The following is a 19,980-nucleotide window of genomic DNA, read 5'->3' as shown; positions in this document are numbered from 1 at the left end:
TTTGGCAGAATCTTCTTGCTTTTCAACACTGTTCAATTCGCCAAAAACTAAAATACCGGGTGTCTGGGTGGCGTGGCGCTCTATTCCATTGCCTACCAACATGGGGCTCGCCAGTTCGAATCCCCGTGTTACCTCCTGCTTGGCCGGGCGTCTCTACAGACACAGTTGGCCGTGTCTGCGGATGTAGGCACGTGTCCTGGTTGCTGCACCAGCGCCTCTTCTGTTGGGGCGCCTGTTCGGGGGGGGGGGGGGGATAGTGTGATCCTCCCACGCACTATGTCCCCCTGGTGAAACTCCTCACTGCCAGGTGAAAAGAAGCGGCTGGTGACTCCACATGTATCGGATGAGGCATGTGGTAGTCTGCAGTCCTCCCCGGATCGGCAGAGGGGGTGAAGCAGCGACCGGGACGGCTCGGAAGAGTGGGGTAATTGGCCAGATACAATTGGGGAGAAAAAAAGGGGGGGGGAATCAAACTAAAAACAAACAAACAAACAAACAAACAAAAACAAGAAACAAAATACTGTACATCGCTTTTTGCAGAAAAAACGGGATGCTTACGGTGCACTCATGCGCTTGAATATCTGATTTTGAAAAAATGGCCGCAAACCGTGCTTCCATTCACGTTTGAATGACTATTTTGCATTTCCGCAAAATATGTTTTTCTTGCTAAATGTGGAGCAATTGCTGGAAGTAGCTGACTGTGAGTCACTCCACGGGACCTCGTACAGAAGTGTGGAAGTTCACAAACAGTTGGGATATAATGCATCACACTGTAAAAAAAGAAAAAAGAAGCACAAAACAGACTATTTTCTTATTCAAAAAATATCCAGAACAAACAAAATAAAGGGAGATACCGGTGACTGTACCATGAGTTTCCTGTTTTTGAAAAGGAGCTTTATCATGGTTTGGGGGGGGGGGGGCTTAAACGATTTCCCCGCTGGATCGTGTTTAAAACCCAGTGAGGAAAAATCAGCAAAGTGTAAAATTTCTCAATACTGAGGCGATCAGTGACGTTCAAGTCTGTTTGATTGTAAATCAGGCAACATTTTAATGAGTTCTGGGTCCAAAAACAGGGAACCTATCCTTAAAGCTGCCATGGTCCAAGGCGTGAACCGCTATTTCTCACTTCTTCTTCTTTTTTTTTTTTGTCATGCCTTGTGCTCAGGAGAGCCCCATCCATTAGTTTAAATAGACACATCCTTCTCACCCCTTGTTTATAGGCTTTTCTTTCATTCTATCCTACTGTTCATCTGCCCATCTCCTTATCCTCCCTCTGTTTGGTTAAGGTCATGGTTAGAGGACACGGGTTTGGCATGGAGAATCAAATTAGGTTTAGGCTAAGTGTCCGGACAAGATTTGATTACAATAGGCAAAATGCCACAAGTCTCACTCTCTAACACATGCATGCATGCATGCATGCCGGCACGCACGCACCCATGCATGCACGCACGCGAGTACACACACACACACACACACACACACACACACACACACACACACACGTTTGTACTTCTATAGTTGTAAGGACCCCTCAATGATTACATTCACTACCCAGCCCCCAGCCCAAACCCCTAACCTTAACCCTTACCCTAACCTAATCCTAAATTAACCCCAATCCTGACCCTTAAATAGACCCTTGAGGTAGTGGGGACTAGCTAAAATGTCCTCACAAACATTGGACCTCCCACGTATAGCGATACACACAGCGCACATACCTGCACGCACACACACGTGCATGCACGCACACACACACACATTTTAACAAGTATTACAGTTTCAAACAATATCAAATTATGACATTTAAACTCGCTCACACACACGCACGTGCACACACACACACGTGCGCGCACACACACATTCACATAAATTGCAACAATAGTATAGACATAGATCTCTAGGCTGGAGTTGGAGGTGAGAGTGACCTCTACAAATGTAGAAACTTCAACAATCATGAGACGACTCTGTATGAAATCCTTAAGCGTCCATTGACCACACTGATCATTCCTCTTGATCATCAGTGTGGGAGGGACTTCCCTCGTTCTCATGTTCTGATTGGACCGTCTGGTCCTTGTTTCGGGACGGGCTTTCCTGTTCTTTCGGTGGCTCCGTTGGATCTGGCTCAGGAGAGTGGTTGGAGGGGTCATAGTCACAGGCCAGCTCTGATTCGTCAGTGTGGGACGGGCTGCACTCAAATGTAAATTCTGACTGGTCCTCTGTGAGAGAGGGGCTGTCCTGGAGCACCAATTCCGATGCCAGGTTTGTGGTGTCGCCAGTGCTGCTTTCAAACTCCAAATTCGACGTGTCTGAGATATTGACCGGGACCTCTTCATATGAAAGATCAGGCTGGTTTTCCATGTCGGGAGGAGTGGGTTCCCGTGGCAGCGAAAGTCCCCTGTGGCGGATCCAAAGCTTATGGAGTTCTGTCACCTCGGACACATTTGTGCTGTTCCCGCTGTCGCGGAAACTGGCCAGCGGGGGGCGCACCTTCACTCCCGTCACCGTCACAGAACCTTCTATGGCCTTGCGCAGCTGAAGAGGAGCGCAGGGGAAAAAACAGAAGGAGGCAGCACCGGTGAAATGGAAGAAATAAAGTAACGAGGGAGAACAAAGAGAAATGGATACAGGAAGGGAGAAAAGAAGGTGAACAGATGCGACCACCTTAGCATTCACTGCATACATAATACATTCCCTATCAGTCACCACTAAGGCCACATGAATAAGCAGTACCCACTACAGCAGACTGACTGGCCTTTCGTATGCTGATGTTTGGCCCACAGTATTCTAGTTACCTGACATGTCTCAATTCAAAAATAAAAAGAAAGCTATTCAGTCTTTGTTGATGCTTCTCTTTCACAGGTACACACACAAACACATTCACACACAAACAGTAACACACACAAAAACATTCACAGGCATACACACACACACACGCACAAAATCATGTTCACACACTCACACAAACATATTTACTTCTTTGAGAGACACCACTCCGACAAGGCGTCCGGTGCTGGTCACATAGGCGTGATCCAGACCCAGCAGAGAGAAGATAGTGTGAGTCTGTGGGGAACAAGAGAGATGGGTGAGAGAACGGGGGATACAGTGTACTCACCGCATGCACACAGTCACGAAGCGACAGGACAAGGCCGGGGACAATTCACAGATACATGGGGGCAGATCCGTACGACGGCAGAGCGGGTAAGCTAGCAATTACAGTTCTGATCAGAATCAGTCTATACTTAAAATACAGAACAGTGAAATTATAAACGGATACAGGACATAAACCATTAACATGCCATCTGACAGCCCCTTAAATCCAAAAGACCTTCACAGGTCACCAAGTGACCCTGGCACTGTTAGCAGTGCAAAGGGCTGTCAAATCACATCCGGATCCAATTTTTTCCGTATTTGTTGCCAATGGTGAAAACATGTAGGGTTTTTGGATCATGTTTGGCTATCATTCTGCTTTTAAAATGCATTGGTTACTATCAGTAAAAATGACATGACACGGCTATTACAGATTTCAACACATTAGGGAATTTTTAAGAACTGTTTTACAAACAACCGTGGTATGGATGTTACATCACCGGGCTGCAAGAGCTCACGCCGCTGGTTGAGAGGCAAATACTGCTTATGCTAAGCTAACGATGGCTAGCAGTTTCTAAACGCCGCTTCAAAACAGAGCAAAATCCACACCAATCCAGAAATGCACAAGAAAGCAATCCTCAAAAGTGAAAAGAGTCAACATTAGCGCTGGATGTAGTTAGAGGCAATTATTTTTAACCCTTATGCATTTTTACATTGGACGGAAATAGGGTTGGATCCATCCATTATCCAAACCGCTTATCCTGCTCTCAGGGTCACGGGGACGCAGGAGCCTATCCCAGCAGTCATTGGGCGGCAGGCGGGGAGACACCCTGGACAGGCCGCTAGTCCATCACAGGGAGGGTTGGCTCTGTAATCTCTTATTTGGGCATAACATCTTTCGTTTCTCCCTAGAGGTCTATATTATAAACCTCTAGGGAGAAACGAGTCTTATAGACTCTATAAAACTTGTGGTTTGATGCTACACCTTATGTAGTGACGTCTGCTCCACCAGCTGGAAGGGGGCGGGATCAATCTTGCAGTTCTTGAAATCCACTGGCTCATCCAGCTGCTGCTCCTCCCACTCTGCTATCTGGGGCAGGGGGGGGGGCAGGGGTGTCGTTAGTAACACTAAAACCGCAAACCGTGAAGATGTAATGCTCCGTTGTTGGTATTTTGGTCATCCTAGCTCTCACCTCTGTTGTTGTCATGTCGTCTTCCACTTCAGGGGAATCCTGAAAACAGACACAGACGTTGAGTCACTCACCCAAGTTAAACACACACATCTATCTGGACTATAGATGTTGACACTGGAGTGTAAGCAAATATACTACAAGGCACAAATACAACAACAGATGAAAGCCGCAAGTCGAGATAGCAAGACAGTTATTAAACAGTAAAACAATACGACAATGTACACAGGAGGAAAGAAAGACGTTTTCCTTTGTAAACAAAATGGCTTCCTCGGCATTATGATTCCAACGACAGTGCTTGAAGTGGAAATAAATAAGTGCTGGTGCTCCCCTTATTCACATGTTGGCGTGTGTAGCTGCCAGTGTTAGCAAATCATCATTCTGAAAAAGATACTAGGAGATGTTGCTGATGTTCACAGCATACATTTGTTTAATCGAGGGAGCGGCGCTAATGTTAGCTTGCCACTCGCAGCCTGCATTTAGTAACGTAGGATTTGACTTTCAAAGCTCCGTTGTGCCATCTTCTGACTGTTCATGTTCTCTTTGTGTTGCCCTTTTGCAGCCAGGCCAACATTATTGTAAGGTTAATGTAACATTACTTAGACTAGCTGCCAACGGAGGAAAAACAGGCAGGCAAGAACAGGGAGCGCCACGTAATGCCCCCAGTGCTCCTTGGGTAATGAAGTTTATTTAGGGCCATTATGACTCGCCTAGAGAACCTGATATGGAGAAGACAAAAAGGAGTCCCGGCAGCTTGTGAGAAGTGCCGATGCACAAGAAAAAGTCACAGTAAACCAAAGAGTAAAATGTGGGAGGGCCCACTTCGAGCACTGTGCAACAACAACACAACTGTAAACATCAAAAAATTAGATTTCATGGTCACCAACATGGAGAACCCCCGAAAAATAGATTTTTTTCAAACAAAAAGCATGGCCTGATAAAGCTATGACAGCAGTTTAGATTTAGTTTTGAATGAATGTTAGTTGCTTTACTAACTGTTTCAAAACTATGACCTAACCTCTGTCTCCAGGTTCCCAGCCCAAGCCCACCCCCCAACCCCATTCTCTGCAAAAGCCACAATAATGCTTTGGTTGGTAGCTGATGCACCACAAAGATTTCGGTCCGGCCCTCAACACTCGCGGTTACTAAGCAACAGTCTAGGCGGCAGACAATCTTACCGCCATGGAGATCCTCACTCGTTTAGGCTTGGGCTTTCTGTTTGCAGGGGGAGCCGGCCCAGCCGGGCTCTTACAGCCAGGGAGAGAAGGGATCAACATAATACAACATTAACACAGAATTAGGAAGAGATACCACACAGTCTACCCCTCATGTGGCCTTACTGCAACATTGGATCCCGGTCAGACTTCCACAGACGGAAGTGCCGCTAAAGTGAGCACAATGTTGCTGCGAGGGTAAATTTATTCATGCCAGGGATGAAAGTGAGCGTGATAGAAGCTCCAACAAGACCATCTTCTGATGTTGATGCAACATTGGGGTTCAGAGTGACTCGCCTCCCTGAGAGAGCGGCCGCCACTCGCAAAAGTGTTTACCCTTTATGGGGCAGCCAAATGCACAGTTATGGGCATTTTGGTCTCTATTCTCCAATGGCATGGACATTTTGGGGTCATATTATGCAGAATCTCCTGGAACTGTGGCCAACGTAGCCTCACAAATCTCACAGTGTTCATTTTTGCTACCATCATTGTAATGTTTCCATATCTTTTCCTTAGAATTACAACCATACCAACTCAACATGTATTGTGCAGTACTTCAGCATACGGGAAGTACGAAAGTTTGCCCACATTTCATTTCAAGCATAAAAACGCAAAGCGATTCATTCCGCTGTACTGTATATTTATAATTATTGGATCCACTTTTGCATTGTGAGAAAATGTCCAAGGATTCCCATGTTGATTTCTTCAACCTCCAGTCTGAAGCCTGAGGTCTACATTCACCAGAAAAATACACTGCTCAAAAAAATAAAGGGAACACATAAGCAATGCAATGTAGCTCCAAGTCAATCACACTTTTGAGATATCAACCTGTCCAGTTAGGAAGCAACACTGATTTGTGAATCAATTTCACCTGTTGGTAAATTGTCTAATTTCCACCAGGTGGAAATTAGACAATTTGCAAGACAACCCCTATAAAAGGAATGGATTTGCAGGTGGTGGCCACAGACCATTTGCCTGTCCTCATCTTTTCTGGCCGATCTTTGGTTAGTTTTTAATTTTGCTAGTGCCCTCACCACTAGAGGTGGCATGAGGCGGTATCTGCAACCTACAGAAGTTGCTCAGGTAGTGCAGCTCATCCAGGATGGCACATCAATGCGTGCTGTGGCAAGAAGATTTGATGTGTCTCCCAGCACAGTGTCCAGAGCATGGAGGAGGTACCAGGAGACAGGCCAGTACACCAGGAGACGTGGAGGGGGCCGCAGGAGGACAACAACCCCGCAGCAGGACCGCTATCTGGTCCTTTGTGCAAGGAGGAACAGGAGGAGCATTGCCGGAGCCCTACAAAACGACCTTCAACAGGCCACTAATGTGCAGGTTTCTGCTCAAACAGTGAGAAACAGAATGCATGAGGATGGTATGAGGGCCCGACGTCCACAATTGGGGCCTGTGCTCACAGCCCAACACCGTGCAGCCCGATTGACCTTTGCCAGAGAACATCTTGGTTGGCAGATTCGCCATTGGCGCCCTGTGCTCTTCACAGATGAGAGCAGGTTCACACTGAACACATGTGACAGACGTGAGAGAGTCTGGAGACGCTGTGGAGAACGTTCTGCTGCCTGCAACATCCTCCAGCATGACCGGTTTGGCGGTGGGTCAGTGATGGTCTGGGGAGGCATATCCTTGGAGGGCCGCACAGACCTCTACGTGCTAGCCAGAGGTACCATGACTGCCATTATGTACCGGGATGAGATCCTCAGACCCATTGTCAGACCATATGCTGGTGCAGTGGGCCCTGGGTTCCTGCTCATGCATGACAATGCTCGTCCTCATGTGGCCAGAGTGTGTCAGCAGTTCCTGTATGTCGAGGGCATTGATGCTATGGACTGGCCTGCACGTTCCCCAGACCTGAATCCAATCGAGCACCTCTGGGACATCATGTCTCGTACCATCCGCCAACGCGATGTCGCACCACAGACTGTCCAGGAGTTGACCGATGCCCTGATCCAGGTCTGGGAGGAGATCCCTCAGGAGACCATCCGTCGTCTCATCAGGAGCATGCCCAGACGTTGTAGGGAGTGCATACAGGCACGTGGAGGCCACACACACTACTGAGCCTCATTTTGAATCGTCTTGAAGAATTTCCACAGAAGTTGGATCAGCCTATGTTCTCATTCTCCACTTTGATTTTGAGTATGATTCTGAATCCAGACCTTAATGGGCTAATGATTTTGATTTCCATTGATCATTCTTAGGTTATTTTGCTCTAAACACATTCCTCTGTCTAATAAATAAAGATTTTCAGCTGAAATATTTCATTCATCGAGGTCTATATTGTGTTTTTAGGTGTTCCCTTTATTTTTTTGAGCAGTGTATGTCGTTTTCATGAAATTGTTTTGTTGCTTGCCCGTAAAAGGAGTAAACCAAACAACAACAAAAAACAAAGGCCACAGCGTGAGACAAACACAAAAACCAGCTATGGCACCTGATGGCGAATCCTGGCTGTTAGCACAGAGGGCAAACATACACTGGTGTATATGGTTCACATGTGCACTCTGTAAACCACATGCACACTTAAAACACACACACATTCTTCCTCTCTTTCTGTTAGGCTCACCTCCAGCAGCTCCGTCTCATGGTCAGCACAGGAGAGTGTCTGAGAACCTGGGGGTGAAATTACAAACATATAACCTGAGTTATGTATGTCTGTTTTTAAAATGGCGTACCCAATTTGCGCACTCTTTTTTTGTGTGGATTTTCCCTCCTTTTTCTTCCCAATTGTACTTGGCCAATTACCCAAGTCTTCCGAGTCATCCCAGTTGCTGCTCCACCCCCTCTGCCGATCCGGGAGGGCTGCAGACTACCACATGCCTCCTCTGATACATGTAGATTTGCCAGCCACTTCTTTTCACCTGACAGTGAGGAGTTTCACCAGGGAGACGTAGCACGTGGGAGGATCATGCTATTCCCCCCAGTTCCCCCTTCCCCTGAGCAGGCGCCCTGACCGACCAGAGGAGGCGCTAGTGCAGCGACCAGGACACATATCCACATTCGACTTCCCACCCACAGCCACGGCCAATTGTGTCTGTAGGGACGCCCGACCAAGCCGGAGGTAATGCGGGGATTCGAACAGGCAATCCCCATGTTGGCAGGCAACGGAATAGACTGCTATGCTACCCGGAGGCCCCACTTTGCGCATTCTAGCATCCTGCCATGGCATCCCTCTGTATATAACAGTGTGTGTGTGTGTTTCTGCAGCGAGTGCGAGTACTTACTATCGGGTGTCTCTGTGTCACTGATGGCAGTCACCGTTTTCAGGGCCGATTTCAGAGGAAGCTGAGCGTTGGACACGGTTGGGCTGAAGGAGGACGACTCCTCTGTGGAAATCTACATGGAAACAACATTAACAGAGGCAGCCAGGCACAAACAAAAGCACAAACGCACACGACGCACGCACGACCATGCACACATAGAGAAAAAGACGAGTACAAACAAGTGAAAACACTTCCATGCACATACACCAACATGACGGCACAGGTAAAGGCACAGACAGACACACAAAGGATATGTGTTAATGAGAGTGTCAAAAAAAGAGGGGGTGGTCTACAGTAAAACAAATGCTAAACCACTTACCGCAGTGTTATGCCAAAACCTATCTGTGCCATTACCTGCTGCTACATGCTTCACACATGCGCTGACTCCGCCCCATCCCAAACCCTGTCCCCTGCACCCCTCACACCTGTTGGGTGCTCACCAGGAAGCGGACCCCTTGGCGGGCACTGATGTTGGTGGTGGCGTTGATGTGGGCATGTGCGCAGGGCGAGCTGGGGGTACTGTCCGTGGCCAGGCTCGGCAGGTGATCATGGGTGCCGTTGTCCTGAGCGAGCTGTCGCAGATGCTCCAGCCTCCGCTGGCGCCCCAGCTGCAGGGAGAGCAGAGACTGGAGCTGGGAGCGCTCTATGGAGCCCAAGAGGATCATGGAATCTGACGGGGGTGCAGAGGGAGTGAGAGGAGGAGAAGCAGGTAGAATAAAAAGAAGATGGAGAATAGAAAGTAATGTAGAGAGGAGAGAGAAAAGAGCGACAAGAGGTCTATTAAGTAAGTAATTAGATGAAGGTTGATTGGAGCTCAAAGATGGCACAGCGCCCAAGGCTGGTAGAAAGGAAGTACTATAGGATAGGATAAATAACTGTCTCAACAGAACTGAGAGAATTGTGGAACTATATTTACCTGTTTTGCAGCACGTGCACACGAACACACATGCACACAGATTTGTTTTTCTGTATTTGTCAGGATCCTCTTTGACTACAATCGCTCCTTAGCCCTGAACCCTAATCTTATTCATCGGAACTACATGACTAACCACAACCTTTATCCTAACTTCCACATAATCCTAATTCTAAATCAAACCCAGCCGTAAACCTAAATTAGACCCTTGAAGAAATGAGGAACAGCCAAAATGTCCTCCCTTTTATTTATTTTTTTATTTTTTTGGAATTTTCACCCTCCCCCCCCCCCAATTGCATCCGTTCAATTACCCCACTCTTCCAAGCAATCCCAATCGCTACTCCATGTGGAACTAAGAGCATTTTTTACGTCTCAACCCCGGCTTGATGCATGCTCAATAATCCAGGTAAGAAAATCCAAGAATGTTGAATCAATTCATCTGGATACAACGTTTATAATAAACGTATCCGGATGAACTGATTCAACCTTCGTTGAGTCTCAACCCTGGAACAAATCATTCACTGATATAGGCTCCGTTTTTGCAGTGTACTTACCTCTGGACTCGACCAGGGCCAGCGTTTTGAGCTGACCGGTCAGCAGCACCTCCTGCAGGTCTCTATAGGAGGAGGTAAGGGTGATGAAGCGCACATCCCTGACCATGATGTCCTCCACACGGATATTGTACTTCCTAAAACGTCGAGGAGGGCAGCGTGGCAAGGTGACAGGTGGAGAGGAGATGAGAGGAAAGGTAGAGATTAGAGAGGAAGTGGTTAGGGAAGGAATCGGGGAGGAGGGGGGTGGGCGAACAATGACAAGATTGGAAACGAACAGCGAAAAGGGTAGTGGAAATAGAGAAGGGGAGGACTGTGAAAGTAATGAAAACAGGCAGCAGAGGGTGAAAGACGACTTAAAGGAAGACACGCCCTTTTGTAAAGAAGACAAGCGAACAAACAAGAACACAGGATCAGTCTAAAACGAAAGAGAGCAAAGCAATCCTCAGATTATAGAGAAAAGGGAGAATGGGTGGGAGGACGCATTAATTTACCTTTCATCCTATTGTTCCATCCAACCATCTGTCCATCAATGCACACATCCATCCAACCACGCTTCCATCTGGTGATTCATCTAACAATACTGGCAAGCAGGGGGCTGGTGAGGGCCAGCCAAACAGGTATGGGGACACACACACACACACACACACACACACACACACACACACACACACACACACACACACACACACACACACACACACACACACACACACACACACAAACTCACTCATGATGTCCCATGCCCAGTTCAGGCAAATAAGGCAGTTTCTTGATCCTGATGATGGAGTCGTAGAGGGAGGGTTGGAGGGACTGGGCCACAGCGTTCGCCAGTATCACTGCTATCATCACAGGCAAAATATGGGAGATCTGACCTGTCAGCTCAAACACTATGACTGCAGTGGATACAGTGTGGGTGACCGCTCCAGACAGCGCTGCGGCACCTGTACAGATTTATATATATGGAAATGGAAATACACATACATACCAAAATACACACACACACACAACCACACATACCATTATCAGATATTAGCTTTAGATATGTAACAAAACACATGCTCAACAGAAGTAAAAGAAAAACACGATTTGGTACGTGATAAAAATTTTAAACACTATAAAAAGTGTGTGGTATTAGGATATTTAATGAAACCCCAGATCCAAACAAGATTTTCCACAGGATGTCATTCCAAGTTCTTATCATTTTATACCATCATGCTGCACTAACCAATGAGTCACAGCCTTGGCCGATAATAGTTTTATGTCATTTCAGCCCAAAGTGGAATGTTCGGTATAAGTGGAATCCATTTTCATCAGTCACATTCTATGAGCTAGCATTAAGTGATGAAAACGGCATTAGCGCTGCAATGAGCAGATGGATTTGGAGCAACTGAGGACCACATACTCACCGACTACCGCATAACCACCGGGAACGATGGGATACACACTTCCATCAGCATGAATTCCATCAGGAAACATAGCTGCCATGATCTCTCCGACAAGCCTGCCGAACGCAGCACCTGCCCATCACAGGCAGAGATAGAGCAAGAAGTCATCTTTTTTTCTGTTTTTAGGGGGGGGGTTCCCCCTTTTTCTCCCCAATTGTATCTGGCCAATTACTCCACTCTTCTGAGCCATCCTGGCCGCTGCTCCACTCCCACTCTGCCAATCCGCAGAGGGCTGCAGAGTACCACCCACATGCCTCCTCCGATACATGTGGAGTCGCCAGCCACTTCTTCTCACCTCACAGTGAGGAGTTTCACCAGGTGGATAGCATGTGGGAGGATCACGCTGTTCCCCCCAGTCCCCACTTCCCCCCAAACAGGCGCCCCAGCCAACCAGAGGAGGCGCTAGTGCAGCGACCAGGACACAAACCCACAACCGGCTTCCCACCCACAGGCACAGCCAATTATGTCTGTAGGGACGCCCGACCAAGCTGAAGGTAACAGGGATTCGAACCTGCGATCCCCATGTTGGTAGGCAATGGAATAGACCGCCATGCTATCTGGACGCCCTTGAGAAGTCATTTTTTGGCTTTTGTGCTAGTAGGGCATCAATACTTCAACACAAACAGGGCAGTGGTGTTTTTACTTACCAATGAGGAAAACCGGCATGAAGGCCCCACATGGAACGGGCATGGTTGTAGCCAAAGCAGACATCCAGAACTGATACACAGGAAAAGACCCGTAGACAGAGAGGCAGAAAGAGGACAGTGTGTTGGCATTGGCTACAATTTTATTCAGATTTCACACATCCACTTCCTAAGCATATCAACGTATGACCAGGCCTACCTTCATGATGATGAAGAGGATAAGTGTGATGAAGACGTTGACCTGGGGGTGTTTCCAGGCATGGGAGTGGCTAATGTAGTCAAACTCCTCAGACACACCCTGACGGCACCACGTGTGGTTGTCAAACAAGGCCACCAGAGACTCGTGCTGTGTCAGCTGAGAACAGGAATAAACAGTTCTCTGTATCTCGAAAACATGCAGAAGTATCACGTCAAGTCAGAGCTACTGGGCTAACGATGGTCACATACATGGAATGAGACATGGTATGTTGCTCTAAGTTACAAATAACATAGACACATGCAATCAGCAAGATCAGAGATGTATAAATGATGTATAAGGTTAGAAAGAAGAAGAAAGCCACTTTATTTTTGTCATTGTACTGGTTACAATGAAATGTGTCTTCTACATTTAACCCATCCTATTGTGTAGGAGCAGTGGGCAGCTGCAGCGCCCAGGGACCAACTCCAGTTCTTCTTTCCATTGGCTTGCTCAGGGGTACAGACAGGAGTATTAACCCTAACTACCACAACTGTTGTTGTGGTAGTTGTCTAACCTCTCATACAACTCACCATATGCCTTTTCCTTTGCCTTCGCCACCTCTCTCTTCATGTTACACTGCATCTCCTTGTACTCCTGTCTACTTTCTTCATCTCTCTGTCTATCCCACTTCTTTGCCAACCTCTTCTCTGTATACTTTGCTGTACTTCCTCGTTCCACCACCAAGTCTCCTTGTCTTTCTTCCTCTGCCCTGATGACACACCAAGTACCTTCCTAGCTGTCTACCTCACTATTTCTGCAGTGCTTGCCTAGCCATCTGGTAACTCTACACTACCATCCAGTGCCTGTCTTAACTCCTCCCTGAACTCCACACAACAGTCTTCCTTCTTCAGCTTCCACCATTTGATCCTCATTGGCTCTGCCTTCACTCCCTTCTTCTTCTTGGTCTCCAAAGTCATCCTACAGACCACCATCTAATGCTGCCTAGCTACGTTCTCCCCGGTCACCACCTTGCAGTCGCCAATCCCTTTCAGATCGCGTCTTCTACATAAGATATAGTCCACCTGTGTGCACTTTCCTCCACTCTTGTATGTCACCCTGTGTTCCTCCCTCTTCTTGAAATATGTATTCACCACAGCCATTTCCATCCTTTTTGCAAAATCCACCACCATCCGTCCTTCCACATTTCTCTGCTTGACATCATACCTGCCCATCACCTCCTCATCACCTCTGTTCCCTTCACCAACATGCCCATTGAAGTCCGCTCCAATCACCGCTCTCTCGCCCTTGGGTACACTCTCTACCACTTCATCCAACTCACTCCAGAATTCTTCTTTCTCTTCCATCTCCCACCCAACTTGTGGGGCATATGCGCTGATAACATTAATCTATACATCTTCGATTTCCAGCTTCATACTCATCACTCTGTCCAACACTCTCTTCACCTTCAGCACACACTTGACATACTCTTCCGTCAGAATTACCCCTACCCCATTTCTCCTCACATTCTCAGTATTAACCCTAACATGCATGTCTTTTTGATGGTGGGAGGAAACCGGAGCACCCGGAGGAAACCCACGCAGACAGGGAGAACATGCAAACTCCACACAGAAAGGACCTGGGACGACCTGGGGTTCGAACCCAGGACCTTCTTGCTGTGAGGCAACAGTGCTACCACTGGACCACTGTGCCAATAGCTTAATATAACAGGTAGGAAAAGGTAACATGTAATAGGTATATAAGTAAATAATAAAATATAAAAGTAAAACATATAATAAGCATGATGTATGGGTGCAGAATGGGAAATAAGGGCGACATGCGTGAACTGAAATAAGTATACTGCCAAGCAGCTAATGGTTTAAAACCAGCAACAAATGGCTAGGCAACATTAACTTAACATAACTTTAAAAGGTCTTGTTTTCTGACCTGACCAGCCATGAACTGTCCAAGGCCTGGTGGGAAGGTGAGGGTGGAGACCAGCAGGGTGACCAGTGCAGGGTACACCAGGCGCCTGACAGGAAGAGATGGGCTGTGGGGTCATTAATGGGTGTGTTTGGCTCACCGTATATATGTGCTTGCTTTTGCTCTGCCCATGCACCAGCAGAAAAGGAAGTACACTTTTTTACTATTTTTATTATTCCCCGTGGGGCAATTCTTTCTCTGCATTTAACTCATCCTAGCTGTGTAGATAGGAGCAGTGGGCAGCCACCGTGCAGCACCCTGGGACCAACTCCAGTTCATCTTGCCATGCTTCGGTCAATGCATGTTTTTTTGATGGTGGGAGGAAACCGGAGCACCCGGAGAAAACCCATGTAGACATGGGGAGAACATGCAAACTCCACACAGAGGATAACCTGGGATGACCCCCAAAGTTGGACAACTCCGGGGTTCGAATCCAGGACCTTCTTGCTGTGAGGCAACAGCGCTAACCACTGGGCCACCGTGCCATACACCACAATGATGCTTAGAGTGAAACAGACCCCATTTACAGCAACCGCTTAAATAGGGATTTAGGTAGATTTAAGATAGTTGTAGGGCATGTAGGGCTAATTTTTTGTTGATTGACTTATCAATTAACTGAGTAATCATTTCAACACCAGATAGGTGTAAATTGGCAAATGAGGGATTTTGGCTACAAAGCAGGGCTTGGATTATTCTCATGTACTTCCCTAGATATTCTAGGGAAATCAGTTTCTTTAAATTAGGCGCATTCAATGTAGATAATGCTCGAAATATGTATGATGGTTAGCCTAATCCTGAAAGGAGATATTCTTATTTTATGCGTCTCTATTCTGTAAGCACGCCAACATCCAAGTTGAAATACCAGACAGCAGGTAGCGAGCTGGTAAGGATTTAGTGTTTTGCTCAAGGACACCTCAGCAGGGCGGATGCCTTCTCTGTCCATGACCTTCCTCGTGAAGGAACGTCTTCCTACTCACCACGACTTCCTATTGCAAACATGTGACACTTAAACAGTGTTGAAATGAACCCTTTTGCCCTATCTTGACACACTCACTGCACTGTACTACTTTTTTAATTTTTAATTTTACTAAACAAGGACCATGCACAAAAATCTCAAAATAAGAAAAGATGATTCATGTCAGATTTAGCTATTAGCTATTTTCTATCTGCAGTCCCTGGGCAGGTACACACAGAGCATCACCAGACACTAAAAACATTCATTTACATGCAAAACCATTATATGGTCTTTATCACACTAACAATTACAGAGACAAATCTACAAGCACACATCAACATATGAATACCAGCACATCCATCCAGCACAACTATAAAATTAAAATGCATTGCATCTGAAATTTTAATGACTGGTTTGAACGGGGTCACGGGGCCTCCGCGTGCTCAAGTGTGTATGATTACTTTACGGTGCTTAGATACTCACTTCCTGAGCAAGAACTTGTTAATGGTCTTTTGCTTCCTCATGCTCTCCACAATCAGTCGGTTCAGATAGACAAAGAGAGCGCCGCCGAACCCGCTAGCAATCCTAACGAAAGAAGCAGAACAAAAACTGTTTTTTTTTATTGAGCTACAGAAGGTGTTACCAGATGAGAATTGTGGGCTGACATGATTCCAGCTAACGTGCTAAGCATCTGGTATGACATACATCTAACTGACCTCTGACCAGCTAATTAACACCCACAGCCAGCAAAATGCTTTTTTTTGCTATGGGGCATCCGGGTAGCGTAGTTGTCTATTCCGTTGCCTACCAACACTGGGATCGCTGGTTCGAATCCCCGTGTTACCGCCGGCTTGGTCGCGCATCCCTACAGACACAACTGGCCGTGTCTGCAGATGGGAAGCCGGATGTGGGTATGTGTCCTGGTCGCTGCACTAGCGCCTCCTCTGGTCGGTCAGGGCGTCTGGTCGCGGGAGGGGGGGGGTAACGTGATCCTCCCACGTGCTACGTCCCCTGTCAAAACTCCTCACTGTCAGGTGAAAAGAAGTGGCTGACGACTCCACATGTATAGGAGGAGGCATGTGGTAGTCTGCAGCCCTCCCCGGATCAGCAGAGGGGGGTGGAGCAGCGACCGGAACGGCTCGGAAGAGTGGGGTAATTGGCCAAGTACAATTGGGGAGAAAAAAAGGGGGGGGTCATTTGGGGAAAGTTTAGCTTCATTTTCAAATGGAGTGAGAAGATGCATAAGACTCATGAGGGTTGTTGGCCGGGTACAATTAGGGAGAAAAAAAGAGGGAAATAAAAAAAAAATAAAAAAAACTTTTTGCCATGTCTGGTAATTCTGTCAGTTCTATTCGCAGGCACACAACCTTATGGTCATTCAAATGGGGGAAATCCACCTTTTTAGAGTACTGATTAGGGAGGTTAATTGTGAAGAAAAAAAAACACACAGAAGACTGGAGGATGTAGTTGAATAAAAGATCTCCTCTGTGGCTCAGTGTCCAGACTATTGTTGGGTCATCGATCAGCTTGATGTGGAGACTTGCACCCACTGACAAACACTCACCCCAAGATGGCAAACGCTGGCAACTCCTGAAGATCGAAGGGGAAGTCCAGACGGAAGCGGGTCTTAAACAGGGCTGTAATGGTTTCTGAGGAAAAAATAAAATAAAGATAATTCTCACTGAATCTGTGCTATATATATATAGCTAACGGAAGTCAACTGATTTTTTCAGGGGCTGTTAAAACCTGTTGGTACTTAAGTATGGTAAACCCTTCCTGTTTCTTTACTCAAAGCGGATTAAGGCAAACTCTTATTAAAATCTCTCTCTCTCATCTTTACCTTCCTCCTGGTTCCAAACTGCCAGGACTCTGAATATAAAGGCGCTGAAGGTGGCGGCAAAGAAGCCCCTCCAGTAGTTTCTCACCGCAAAAAATGTGGAGGTGACCTCAATGCTGAACAGGACACCTGCAGCAAATGCACACACACACACACACACACACACACACACACACACACACACACACACACACACACACACACACACACACACACACGCTCAAGAAAACACCTACACATGCATGTAAACGTGGTGTATGAACACACACAAATGAAGCAATACCTCTCACCTAATTGACCTCAGCATGATATTGTTGCACAGTAGTTGTTGTATTGTCTTACCACCAATAGGGGCAGCAAAGCAGCAGCCCACTCCCACTGCGCACGCAGCCGACAGCATCTCTGTGTTCCTCAACTCATTCTGTCCGACCAGAGTTAGACACACACACATACACACATACACATACACACACACACACACACACACACACACACACACACACACACACACACACACACACACACACACACACACACACACACACATATGCAACACCACCAAATACAAAATACACAAGTACTTTTCACAAAAAAAAAAACAATTCACAAACCGTTTACATATGCAAAAGGTTACTTTATCACTATGGTTACATTATTGCTTCTGACATTTGATGAAATGATAAGCAAAGCAGTGGGAAATGAGACGTCATAATCGAAAACCAGGACTTAAAGCTCAAACTGTGGGATGGGTTGTTTGTATGGAGCCATAGGCAACACAGATCGGTGTCTTGGTGTAATGGTTCACTGAACAACAGAATTGAACAGAGCACAGACAAATACGATGGCACCTATCTCTTTGTGCCTCGGTGATGGAAAGGCATGGGTTATTCATGTAGATGGGACTGGCAATAAACGAGCGACCTGACTCGTGCATTCATACCTTGTTTCCCTCAAAGGGTTCTTCCTTTTGCAGTGAAAGTGAAAAGAAAGAAACAACGTGAGTCAAGTTCACCTCCATGACAACATCGAAGTTTCTCTTTCTCCCTGCAGGACATCCAGTTAATTAACATATCCACACAAAATCATGTATGCAGAGAGCAGGCCTTTGGCGAACCAAGTCTTGATTCAACAGGTTGATTATAGCAATGTCCACATAATTGACTCCTTGACTACTTGAGTATTTCTAATGTCGCTGCCATGTCTCGGTCGTCCACTCTCCTCCTCCCGTCTTCCCCCGAATCGTAAGTTGCTGCTGTTTTCCATGCATGGAGGAGAGTTCTTCCACTGAAATAGTTTCTGTATAGTGTCCAGTGCAGTTAGACAGAGGCCCGGGAAGTGTCTCTCATGAGTGGGGGTGAGAGTGTACCCTATGGAATGGGAGAATGTCAAATAAACCCGAAAGACTTGTGCAACAATAATGTGTGTGCGTGTGTGTGTGTGTGTGTGTGTGTGTGTGTGTGTGTGTGTGTGTGTGTGTGTGTGTGTGTGTGTGTGTGTGTGTGTGTGTGTGCGTTCCTCTTTCCCCATATCTGTGTATGTGTGTGTGGTATGTGTGCATGTCGCTCACCATAAAGATCCCACCAAAAAGAGCCGCCATGAATTTACTCAAGAGAGCAGCGCACAGGCTTGCGACATGAACAAATGGGCCCTGAGATGGCGGAAGAGAAAACAGAGATAAAGACACGAGGAAACGAGTCAGTGAACAGCTGCACGAAGGCACGGTTTCATATTGAATGGAGCTCATTTCATTCAAGATTAGAGGACTTCAACCCCGTCACACGCACTACCCCTCTACAGGCCCGTCTAGAGGAACGGTATAAAAATATGTTGTCAAGCACACTCCAAAGGGCCCATAACATCAGTTGATACAAAGTGGCCATTTGGAGACTCAAACTGAGCATTTCTTGAGATCTGTCTATGCGTGTCCATAGTGAAAACAATGTGAAATGCTCAAATTCTGGTACCATACAACCAAATTTGAAGAGGAAACTGGTAACAGAAGTTATTTGAACTCAAATGTTGATTTCTGTTTTAAGTAACGACAAAATTAAATGTAAACTGTGTTTTGGGCATCGGCAACTCCACTTGAGTAACAATTGGGTCAAATGTGACCCTTCAGCAACAAACTACAAAGGGTTAACTTTCTGGAGAGACCATGATTATGCATGTGTTCAGAAGTGTCCAAGAGCTACTGCCATTTTAGTTTGGGTACATCATGTTAGGTCTTGGGCTCAGAAATCAAGCATGCATCTTTTTTTTTTGTTTTCCCCCTTTTTCTCCCACAGCGGATCATCCGTTTCCATCTCTTCCTGTCTTCTGCATCTTCCTCTGTCACACCAGCCACCTGCGTGTCCTCTCTCACCACATCCATAAACCTCCTCTTTGGCCTTCCTCTTTTCCTCTTCCCTAGCAGTTCCATATTCAGCATCCTTCTCCCAATATACCCAGCATCTCTCCTCTGCACATGTCCGAGCCATCTCAATCTTGCCTCTCTTGCTTTGTCTCCAAAGTGTCCCACCTGACCTGTCCCTCTAATATACTCGTTCCTAATCCTGTCCTTCTTCGTCACTGCCAATGAAAATCTTAGCATCTTCAACTCTGCCACCTCCAGCTCCACCTCCTGTCTTTTCATCAGTGCCATTGTCTCCAAACCATATAACATAGCTGGTCTCACAACCATCTTGTAAACCTTCCCTTTAACTCTTGCTGGTACC

General features: G+C 46.6%; 1 protein-coding gene across 1 annotated transcript in view; it reads right to left on the bottom strand.

The window, feature by feature from the left end:
* Positions 1 to 1,906: 1,906 nt before the first annotated feature.
* The window catches only part of clcn2a (chloride channel, voltage-sensitive 2a), a 104,955-nt gene continuing 86,881 nt past the window's right edge, over positions 1,907 to 19,980 (bottom strand). Inside the window, exons 6-25 of the mRNA XM_056293120.1 lie at positions 18,834 to 18,914; positions 18,207 to 18,230; positions 17,609 to 17,687; positions 17,270 to 17,395; positions 16,994 to 17,078; positions 15,913 to 16,014; positions 14,439 to 14,523; positions 12,516 to 12,671; positions 12,320 to 12,389; positions 11,634 to 11,744; positions 10,955 to 11,168; positions 10,228 to 10,361; positions 9,201 to 9,430; positions 8,722 to 8,833; positions 8,064 to 8,110; positions 5,453 to 5,521; positions 4,278 to 4,316; positions 4,070 to 4,174; positions 2,971 to 3,057; positions 1,907 to 2,529 (exon numbers count right to left, since the gene is read on the bottom strand). Of these exons, the coding sequence (XP_056149095.1) occupies positions 1,999 to 2,529; positions 2,971 to 3,057; positions 4,070 to 4,174; positions 4,278 to 4,316; positions 5,453 to 5,521; positions 8,064 to 8,110; positions 8,722 to 8,833; positions 9,201 to 9,430; positions 10,228 to 10,361; positions 10,955 to 11,168; positions 11,634 to 11,744; positions 12,320 to 12,389; positions 12,516 to 12,671; positions 14,439 to 14,523; positions 15,913 to 16,014; positions 16,994 to 17,078; positions 17,270 to 17,395; positions 17,609 to 17,687; positions 18,207 to 18,230; positions 18,834 to 18,914 (2,487 nt within the window). The 3' untranslated portion in view covers positions 1,907 to 1,998. The remainder of the gene's footprint in view (positions 2,530 to 2,970; positions 3,058 to 4,069; positions 4,175 to 4,277; positions 4,317 to 5,452; positions 5,522 to 8,063; positions 8,111 to 8,721; positions 8,834 to 9,200; positions 9,431 to 10,227; positions 10,362 to 10,954; positions 11,169 to 11,633; positions 11,745 to 12,319; positions 12,390 to 12,515; positions 12,672 to 14,438; positions 14,524 to 15,912; positions 16,015 to 16,993; positions 17,079 to 17,269; positions 17,396 to 17,608; positions 17,688 to 18,206; positions 18,231 to 18,833; positions 18,915 to 19,980) is intronic.

This window comes from Lampris incognitus, chromosome 14, assembly GCF_029633865.1.
Source record: "Lampris incognitus isolate fLamInc1 chromosome 14, fLamInc1.hap2, whole genome shotgun sequence".
Taxonomy (NCBI): domain Eukaryota; kingdom Metazoa; phylum Chordata; class Actinopteri; order Lampriformes; family Lampridae; genus Lampris; species Lampris incognitus.
The sequence above is the reverse complement of the archived record's forward strand: the minus strand, read 5'-3'. Positions and strand labels throughout refer to the sequence as shown.